Source organism: Triplophysa rosa, linkage group LG22, assembly GCF_024868665.1.
Source record: "Triplophysa rosa linkage group LG22, Trosa_1v2, whole genome shotgun sequence".
NCBI lineage: Eukaryota > Metazoa > Chordata > Actinopteri > Cypriniformes > Nemacheilidae > Triplophysa > Triplophysa rosa.
The window spans coordinates 6,322,501-6,333,554 of NC_079911.1; the positions used below are offsets into that span (position 1 = coordinate 6,322,501).

Below are 11,054 nucleotides of genomic sequence, written 5' to 3' on the forward strand. Positions count from 1 at the left end.
GTTCAAGATATCATTTGTGCACGGCAGCTTAGAGCTTCATAGGCAGCGTAACGGAAGTCCATTCGAATTATAAACAGAGAGCGTCTTTGCTATAACCAATCACATATTTCAAAACTACAATACTAATTTCTCGCTAGAAATGCCATCAAAAGTTATTGAAAGTGAAAATTAAACGTACATTTATACAAAACTATGCTCCAACGGGCGTTTTGGCCGCCATTTTATTTTTTCGAGCTTCAGCCTTCTCGACCAATCACGTGCTAAGCGCGCTAGTGATTGGGGAGGGGCCATGCATGCTCGGACTCTCCATTGCGTCATCGATCCCCCGTTTTAGCCCCTCCCAAAAAATCCTGAAAAGAGAATTGGTGAAAAACTGTTTAACGGTTTAACTCCACAATTCAGCACTACATACTTCTGAGTCTTTGTAATGTGTTTCAGCAATACATTTCTAACATCTATAATGTGTTTAGAAACAATTCTCAGAATTCTCTTTACCCAGACTTTAATGTTTTTATTTTATTCTGTGCTTTAAAAACTCACTGGCTTAGATTTTAGCTTTCTTAATTCCTTTCAGAATTTTCATTTTATGTTAAAATTCAGTTTATAATAATTTACATACAGAAGGATCAGTTAAACCTTGAATGTTGTCAGTTCTTTAACAAAAAATATTACTAAAAATACAAAAAAATGTTTCTGTTTTTGGGGTTTTAGTTTCATTGTTCGCATCAAGTGGATGGGCTTTGTTGATATATGTAAAGTGATATTGATGAGTTAGAATAATGAAGTCATTTGCTCTCTGTCTTATTTCAGGTGGGAAGAAGGTGGGAATCAACCCCAAAATAAATAACCTCATGCCGGCTTATGAAGGAGCAAAATATGAACTTGTCTGGATCTGTGACAGTGGCATTCGTGGTAAATTGGCTAACCTGCATTGTAATGTTAAAGTGATAGTTCACCTAAAAATGAAATTTCTGTCATCATTTACTCAGCCTCATGTTGTTTCAAATCTGTATCAATTTTATTGTTCCGCTGAACACAAAAGAAGATATTTGGAAGAATGTTTGTAACCGAACAGTTCTGGGGCACTTTTGACTTCCATAGTAGGAAACGAAACTACTATGGTAGTCAATGGTGCCCCAGAAAGGTTTGGTTTACTACATTAGTCTAAATATATTTTTTTGTGTTCAACAGAACAAAGAAATGTGTACAGATTTGAAACAACATAGGGGCGAGTAAATGATGACAGAATTTTTATTTTTGGGTGAACTATCACTTGTTTAAAATGTAATAAACTCAGTTTAAGCAAAAACAACTTTGTAGAATTCTCAGAATCTAGGGAAAATATCTTGTTTTTTATTTTATAATTATTTGTATTTACTTTTAGCAATTTAATATTTATTATTGAAATAAAATCTTTACAAACAGTGGCCCTATAAAGCATTTAGAAATGTGCAATATTTCTTGCATAAAATGCATTAAAAATGAATCCTTTTTCTAAAGTTATAAATGTCACTTCCATTGTAAAGTTACCCAAAACTTGTAACAGCATGTCTGAGATTTATTTTAGCCCTAGATCTGATTTTAGCACCATTACGTCATTAAGCAAACAGTCCTAATGGCCCAACAAATGGGCTAAACTGATTTTTCTCACTCATATTTTTGGGTTAACCTTGCTTGACCTGGCAATGTTTTCATGAGATTGACCCTTGAACAACTGTAAAATGGTGCTAATCGTGAGCTAATATTCAACAGTAAAGCCAGAGACGCTGACTGATATGGCCAATCACATGACTGAGAAGGTTGGACTGGTTCACGGACTCCCTTACGTGGCAGACAGACAAGGATTCGCCGCCACATTGGAGCAGGTCAGAATCCTTCAGCGTTGACCTTCTGATTTCTTGGTGATGTAGTCAAAATGCTGAGGTAGTTTCCAGGCTGTTACTAGAAACTTCCAAACAAAAATGGGACACCGTATGGTGAAGAGTCCTCGTGCCGTGGGACTTTAAAGCTCTTTTGCCAGATCGATGCAATATTTAAATTCATAAACTGCTGATAGTTATTGTTAATTCATGAGGATTGGAAAGCGTGAATCCAATGGCTCAAAATTATTTGGCTGGTTAAAACCGTAATTCCTTTTTTTTTACAAATAAATAAGGCTGGCTAATAAATATGTGAAATGCTGATTAGATGCCAACGTTTGTGAATACAATAAATTACAAGATATTGCATTGGGTCAGTATATAAAAAGTGCTTTTTGGTCATTTTTAATTGTTTTCAAAGCTGCAGTCTGTAACTTTTGTCTCTACCGCCATCTCTGTTTTTTTTTTTGCAGGTTAACTTATGTCTTATCTTTACATGTGAAGTCAAATTATGTCAAACTGACATTTTACACAAAATCGTACCTAAAAACGTAATAATGGTTATAAACGATTATTAACCGCTTTCCATTGTGAATGTTTGACCATTTTTAACTTATCTTTTTTTTGTTTGTTTATTTTTAAAACTTTTTCCTCCCTATCGCCATCTCTGTTTGAAACATAAAAGTGCAGGTTACTTTACAAAAGAAAAACATGTTTTTATAAACTTGTGTACTTTATAACACAATTATAAAATGGTTAGTTCCAGTCCTTGATTCTGATTGGTCAATAGCTGTTTTATTCACATCAAGGTTATTTTAGTTTAACAAAATTAAAACTTTGAAAACGTTTCTGTTTGTTAAAATCAAAATAAAATATTGTCCTACATTTTTTTGAAAAACTAAAAAACTAAACGAAAAAATGAAATGTTGCCTCAGAAATAAACTGAAATAAATTTAAGGCTCTAAAATTATAATAATAAACCAAAATTAAAAAGGAAAAATCTTATCTTATATAGCAACATGAAAAATAAACAATAAAATGACAAAAACATACAACAACATTTCTAAAAATGTAACTAAAACTAAGATAAAAACCAAAAAATAAAAAAGCTCATTTGAAATATTAATAAAATTAAAAACAAAACTATAACAACTCTGATTCACATACCTTATTGCTTACGTTTTCAACACTGAATGTTTAGGTACTTGCTCAAAGCCTTATATTTTGAACCCCTAAAAAGTTACAGATTGCAGCTTAAACCCAAAAAGTTGTGCATTGCAGCTTTAATAAATATTGTCACTAAACTAAATGACTACATTCAATCTAATAACTCGTCAAAAGAAGTATTTATAAATGCGACACTTGTAAAGCAATACTTAGTGAATTAGACAGTGAATATTGGAGTTATAAACACGTCCAATGTGAAATCTTGCAGGTGTACTTTGGAACATCACATCCCCGTTCCTACATCTCGGCCAATGTAACAGGAATCAAGTGCGTCACGGGAATGTCGTGTCTCATGAGGAAGGACGTCCTGGACCAGGCCGGCGGGCTGATTGCCTTCGCGCAGTACATCGCTGAAGATTACTTCATGGCCAAGGCCATCGCAGACAGGTCTGTCAGTCTGTCCTGTGTCAAAGTATCAGTACAGAGTGCTAATCATTTACAGTAACACATTCTGTCAGGTCATTTTTTTCGCTTTCGCTACTTAGCAAACTGCTGATTTTCCTTGTTTACTTTAAGCATTAGTGGTTTTTCTTCTTCATATGACTATTTTTTTGGGAACCTTTTTCCAAGAATTTTAGCAACTATAAATGTAATTGCGCTAAATACCACATGATGAGTGATCATGCGTAAGTAGCAAAACATCCCTTTAATGTGTGTTCAGTATCACTGAATTTTCCAAAAGGGAAATTCGGCATGCAGGCGCATCATCAGCAGTGTTTTAAGCAACAGTCTCAGCTGCAAGCGTGCGTTTTCATTTGCACATGCACTGATGTGTTTTCTCTCTTACAGGGGATGGAAATTTGCCATGGCAACACAGGTAGCCATGCAGAATTCGGGCTCATATTCCATTGCACAATTCCAGTCGCGCATGATCAGGTACGATGGATGTCAAATCAGCTTTTTTAATGTCATGTTGTAATATGTGGTTAGAAACACATGGATGGTTTATTTTTGATCTGTTTTTTAACATGTTGACATATTGTAGTAAAAATTATTAAATGGCTGCATTAGGTGGTATCATCATTTAGTGTTGCAAACACTTCTGCTTGGTAAATGCTGTATTATAATATTTCCTCCTATAGGTGGGCCAAGCTGAGAATCAACATGCTGCCAGCCACCATCATTGAGCCCATCTCTGAGTGCTTTGTGGCCAGTCTCATCATTGGCTGGGCGGCCCATCATGTGTTTCGCTGGGATATCATGGTGTTTTTCCTGTGTCATTGTCTGGCCTGGTTCATTTCAGATTACATTCAGCTCAGAGGAGTACAGGTAAGACCACATTCCATTTGTTTTCTGTTTACTTTATTACAGCAAATGCCGGGTTTTATTCATTGCATTTTAAAGTCCCCCTGTATTCTTTCATTTTATCCCTTAAAACTCATCTTTGATCATTTTTTTGTCCTGTGAAAATCATTTCTCTATGCTCTTAAATAGCTTAAAATGTAATTTTACACTCTTGGTTCATTTAGTATACACAGATCCTTAAATATGCAGATTAGTCCCCGCCTCCACCCAATCACAACAGCTGAAACTTCGTTTTGTTTGTGATGTAGAAAACAAAGGCAGTTTCAAACCATTTTTAAACACCACGTAGACATAAACCAAATAAAAAATAGATTTTCATCGTAAGGGGATTTTAAATATTAGATAGACAATTTTTATGTGTTCACACCAAACCAAGTATCGCGTTCCTTGATCTTTATTACTTGCTAGAATAGTTCTTTATTTTCATGTGAGTGACGCAAAAAACATCGCATGGCGAGGAGTGTGTTCACACGTCTGAACGTGTCAAACAGTAGGTGTCAATTAACTCTTTGCGCAAATTTCTTGATATAGTTGAAAATTTTCAACTTACGCAGAAGAAACTATTGATGTGCGTTCGCGGCAATCACGGCACCCGTTTCGCATCATTCGCTTTGCCCTGCAGGAGTTTGCGTCTATTCGCGTCTTTGCATTGACTTTGTATGTGATTTACTCCCGCAAATCGCTTAATTCGGGTTTGGTGTGAACGCAGCGTTAAATATAAATACAACGCTATGCTTCTAAAACCTTGTATCTTCATATTTCGTAATTTTATTTTTTTGCTGTTAGTCATTATTAGTAGTCACCCTTTATGTTTGTTACTGGGTTTTGCAAATATCTAACCAATAAAAATTATTAAAAAGTGCTTGTCAACTTTCCTGAAAAACAATATTAGCTTTGTAATAATGTGTGAAAAGGAGGTTTTATTTAAGCTTTAGCAAATTTCTATAAACTAAGATGGTTTTCATTTTCAGTATTAGAAATGTGCACAATTTTTATTTTATTTTAAATTGTTGAGCGTATCCAATATCATTTTGTAATCCTCTGCTTTCCTCTTTCTCAAAGGGTGGACCTCCATCTTTCTCCAAACTGGACTACGCAGTGGCCTGGTTCATCAGGGAGTCCATGACCATTCAGATCTTCCTGTCCGCTCTTTGGGACCCCACGATCAGCTGGAGGGCGGGCCGCTACCGCTTGCGTTGCGGCGGTACAGCGGAGGAAATCTTGGATGTTTAACCAGCACCAAGTGCCAGAGACTAATGCACTGTTGGTCGAAAACAAAAACAAAAATACAGGACTGCGAAGACCCGGGCGCAGATGGACTAACGAACTAAAAACTCTGCGTTTTATTCCAACTTCTGATAGTTTTTAACCTGTGACTTTAGCTTGAATAGATGATTTATGTTCTCGGTGCTTATGTTTTTCCTGTGAGGTCTCTGACATATCGAGGCCTCGTTCTAGATGAGCCAAAAGTTGTGAATGGGTGCCGATGTGGAAATGATGCTCTATAACGTGGTCGCACTTCACCGCACTTCAGTGAGCATCGCAAACGTAACAGAAACGCATCCAATTTTTGTTTTTACGTTTTTAATGTCCTGGCAACATGAAACATGTCCATTTTATCATGTGTCTGGATTAATGGTATGGCTTTTAAAGATGATATTAGCACGAACGTGTTTCAACGTGAAGTGAGGCAACGTCAAACGACAGAAGCGTTTTAAAACTGAACGGATCACTTGCTTATCACAGTTTAGCTCTCAATGTAAAGCACTCTGGCCATAATTTTTAAACGTGAGGACTTCTCGAGATCGATCCATTCAGGTCCATTTTATGTTCACTTGGAGCAATACTTTCTGTAGATGCCGAGGTTATACGTAAGGGGGAGAAGTGACAGCGTGACACGTATCCAGTCCACAAACGTCACAGGACTTGTAAATGCCTGAAAAAGTAGAACAGTATTTAAACACAAGGTATAAAGGTTTAGTCTGAGCTTTAGTTATCCTCAATATGATATTTGCTGATTTATTCGCATACAAAGACAGAGTGCCATTTGAAAAGCAAGTTTTCATTGATTTTCTTTCCTCGTTCCCCTCTTTCGTTCTTTTTTGTAAACGCACTCGTCACTCTTATTCCAAGTCCAGGGTTTGCTTAACACATAGGGCATTTTTCTTTCGCACTGCGTTCGCTCTGTCAGTATTTTCCTGCAAATGTTTAACTTTTTAACCGGATACGCACAATTTCACTAATTTGTCCAAACATTTCATCTAATGGCATTTCACTTAGCCAATTTAACCCGTAACGCAAACACTTGAACTGATTTTTATATCAACATTTTTAGTTAATTCGGCGTGAAATTATGACTGAGATGATGACTGAAATGATTATATAAATGGCAGATGTGTGCCGACAGGTTTACAATCTGATTCATTTCAAAACAATCACTGTGGGCAAGAGCGATATGAGTCATTTCCTCGTTCTTTAACTTATTTAGCATCGCAAAAACGCAAACAATCACCATTTTCTTCTTCACCTCGTATCTTCCCAGCAGTCGTGTCTTGAAGAACTGCTTGTTTAGTTCCCAGAACCACACGCTGTTGTTGAAAAAACGCTTTCTTCTCATTCCTTCAACTATCGCTTGTTACAGGACTCATGGCTTTTATCGTTAAGAACCCATGCCAACACTTGGCAGTATTGTTTTAAAGATAACTTCACTGAGATTCACAAACTCACTGTGTGTGGTGAGCGACGTGCATGTGCCTTGATTCAAAGCTGCCATTCAGTTTTTCTCATTCGGAGTTCAAGACACCATTTTAGCCCAATGCCAAATTGATTTTATAAGTATTTCTTCGGTTTTTTTTATTAGAATGAATTCGTTCTGATGAAAACTTTGGGTTTTGTGCACGAAGCCAAGAAATACTCTTATACTTAACGTGGCAGTTTAAGTAAGAGTCGGGAATAAATCAGTTAGCAATAATGAGTTACTCAAGTTATAGGATTAATACTGCTATATTCAGGCTGTGAATCGGAACTATTCGCTTCCAGACCCATTTTAGTCCAGATTTACTATAATAAACATTTCAAATGTTTTCTTTTTTCAGATACGCTGTACATCGCACAAACAGTGGGCTTCATTCGTAAAACATAAACAGAATGTTTTTCGTAAGAACATTTAGTTCATTTTCGCATTCAATCGAATAATCTGTAAAACGTACTTTCGTAAATGTATGCGTTGAATATTAGGCAATAATGGACAGAAGAATGGTTTCGCGAATAATTCTGTGCAACAACTTTTATGAACGACTTTTTACGTTAAAATTTGTTCTGTCTGGGTTTCAGAGTTTTTGGGCTTGGTAAACGTACCGTTGCATGAACACATTCATTGTTTATCCGTTGCTTATCAGTAATACTTGATACACATAACACAAACAAAAGCGCTTTGGTTTGGGAAGAGGAATGCTGGGTTTTTCAACAGTTCCTCTGTTGATTTTCAACCCAGATCTGTCGGTTTCTTATTTTATGTTTGTGAAACGTGTCAATAAGTAACTCGTAAATTGACCTCATTTTTGGAAAGTCTACATTGCACTGTAAATTTCCTGTTTAGACTTTTCGTTTCTGTGTGGCTGTAAGCGGTTCTTACTGCAGCTTATGACCTGATATCACAATTCTGGATGGATTGTTTTATCAAAATACCTTGTGGGGAGTTGGACTTTTTTTTCAATATGTGTTCAATTGTATCTTTGTCGATAGAGTTTTATAGATGGCTGGTGACCCACATGGTGTCGTGTGAAAACATGCGGACATGAGTACATTTTTGATCGCCATATTTCGAATCCACCCGTGATGCATGAGAGTGCAGGCAGGCAACTCGCGAGGATTTGAGACATGGCCAATATACATTGAAAGGTGTAGTTCACTTTAAAATAAGCCCCCATTGACTTTCCATAGTCCTTTTTATTCCTACTATGGAAACTCAATGGGGGCTTATTTTAAACTGAACTATACCTTTAAAGTGTCATGTCTTGTGCTATGTTTAATATATTTTCACTTTTCACTCTTAATGCAACATGTCAGCGTTCAATTATCATAACCGAGCAAATCGACCGAAAGAAACTACTGCTCACTTTACGGTCACCAGTCAGAGACAAAAAAAAGTCTGGTCGTGATCCACTGCTTCTTTTATGTGCTGTAAATTGAAGCATCATTTTTTTTTTAAGGAAATGTACAGTTTATTTATGAAGTTTGGTTGAAAACCGTTGCGTACACTGCTTCATGTAGCTTTAATTTATCCAGTGGTTGTTTATCCTCCACGATTTTTGTTCCTATTTCAGCAGTAGTAAGGCTGGACAAACTTCAGTTCTTTTGAATATCTTGTGTTTGTTTTGTAGATGTTGTGTAATGTACTCTGGACGCATAAACCACAGCTGGAAACTGTGTTACTATAGATAAATTAAAGCTTTATCAAGCAATTTAAAACGTTTATTTTGTTTATTTATATTTAATTCTCATTTTGGGTGCTGGAAGTTGTTTCATGAGGCATGTGGTCTAATCGGTTTAGCTAGATGCAGTCACAGTACAATAGCTCTTTTCAAAACTGTCGTTTTTCCCCCAAACGCCCTATTTTTTACTTCCTGTCTTTAAATGTTACATGTGACATCATTACTGCACTACAAAACTACACAAAACAGGAAGTGGGCAATGCAACATACAAAACTGGAAGACATAAGAAGCGTTGGTGAAGCTCTGTCTTTTATTCATCAAATCATTCAACTTGTGGAGAGTTGTGCTATGACCCCTGCTGAAAAAAACAGAACCTTGCTCAAACACGATAGAAAATGTAATTGTTATAATGGGAATTATGTTGGTTTTAATGGAAGCTATAATGGTGTCTACAGTATGTAATGAATTCTATTGGTGCGATGTTATCTGGCAGATGGTAACCAGCAGAAACCATGAAATCCTACTGGAATAAAGCCCAAACACACTGGTTTCAATGGGAAAAGCTAATGGTTCATAATGGTATTTTAATGGAAACCATTAGAATTTCTGTCGGGACATCTGAGAGTTCCCCCAAATAAAAACATTCCGTCATTTATTCACCCTCATGTTGTTCAAAACCTGTATATGACTCTTTGTTTTGTGGAACACAAAAGAAGATATTTTGTTATTTTGTGTCAATACAGTGGAGGTCAGTGTTGTTTGGTTACCGACCTTCTTCAAAATATCTTCTTTTGTGTTCTGCAGAAGAACGAAAGTCATTTTGGGGGAACTATCCCTTTAAAAAAGCTAGCTGAAGAATCAAATGTGTCAAATACACAAAGACATGACGCATAACAGGTAATACAAATAATATGAATGATCATAATTATCATTATTAATGAATAAAAAAAGGTGAACATCCAATTTTAAACGTCTTGTAATGTTGATCATAAATTGTGTTAGTTTGGTCAACCTGTTTTAAAATTTGTATGATCAGTGTAAGGTGAGCTGATGTCTGGAATTTGAACTATTTTCCGCTTTTAACCCCTTCCGTGGGTTCAGATAACCGGTTATTATTCCACGTGAGCTGTTCAGCTCCACAGTTTCTGTGTTTATCTGTAAATAATGGAATTACGGCAGAGCAAATAAAGAGACGGGACGTCACTGTGCTTCAGGTCTTTGCTATGAGTGTGATGTGCTCCAGGTATGTGTACTCGCCCCTCTATACACATACTGGACAAATAATGACAGAATTTATTTGGCAGAACTGCGCCTTAAAAGTCAACCCCTGGAGAATCAAACTCTGCACTAATAACTCGACCATTACCTCATCCATCCTTTACTAATACAAAAGTGCAAAAATTCTCTCTGAATGAACATTCCCAAGGGCTCTACGGTTTATTGCGTTATCTGTTGTATTAGCTGGGCTATATGACGCCTGTCGGTGCTTATCTCAGCTTTCTGTCAGCAGAACATTTGTAGGGGAACCGGCCTTGATGGAAAACTGGCGCCACAAGAAATAAACTGCCGTTTTGCAGAGAACTCAATGTCATTTAGTGAATGTGTCCTGTTGGAATTGTAATGTGTGAATAAGGTTCGACTGCACTGTTTCCATCGGCTGTCACTGCTGAACACATTTTTCTTTCAGATGCCGAATTAAAACGTCACAGGAAAGTTTTGACAAAGCTCTTTGGCCCAGTTTCACACAGTTTATCTTAAACCGGGACTACGCCTTAGTTGAATTAAGGTATTTATGTCACTTTTATAAAAATGCATTAGAAGAATACATTACTGCTGTGCATCTCCAGACAAAACAATGGCACTGATATATTTTAAGATATTTCTGGGCAAGTTATATTCGGTTAAGACAAGTCACGTATTCCTTTTAGTCTTGGACTAGCCTTAAGCCTTGTCTGTGAAACTGGGCCTTAATTTCTTATTCTATTTATAGAGGTTTTGGTTATTTGTTGCTAAACAACTCGCTGTAACGTTTTAGCGACGCATCGATTAACACTGTATAACTTTGTGAATCACCCCTGTGTGAAACATTGCTTAACCCCGGATTAAACGCATCAAATCCACATCTGCACATACATAAAAAGATCAATGAAAACACTTCAACGTTTAAAATGAGAGTCCACTCAAAAATACAAAATCTGTGATTATTTATTCACCCTTATGTCATTCTAA

The 11,054-nt window shown here is 36.5% G+C and overlaps 1 protein-coding gene across 1 annotated transcript in view; it reads left to right on the plus strand.

The window, feature by feature from the left end:
* Positions 1 to 10,532, plus strand: part of ugcg (UDP-glucose ceramide glucosyltransferase) — a 47,457-nt gene extending 36,925 nt beyond the window's left edge. The window contains exons 4-9 of the mRNA XM_057320567.1: positions 811 to 912; positions 1,753 to 1,865; positions 3,295 to 3,473; positions 3,876 to 3,962; positions 4,169 to 4,355; positions 5,454 to 10,532. Coding sequence (XP_057176550.1) covers positions 811 to 912; positions 1,753 to 1,865; positions 3,295 to 3,473; positions 3,876 to 3,962; positions 4,169 to 4,355; positions 5,454 to 5,624 — 839 coding nt within the window. The 3' untranslated portion in view covers positions 5,625 to 10,532. The remainder of the gene's footprint in view (positions 1 to 810; positions 913 to 1,752; positions 1,866 to 3,294; positions 3,474 to 3,875; positions 3,963 to 4,168; positions 4,356 to 5,453) is intronic.
* Positions 10,533 to 11,054: the final 522 nt, after the last annotated feature.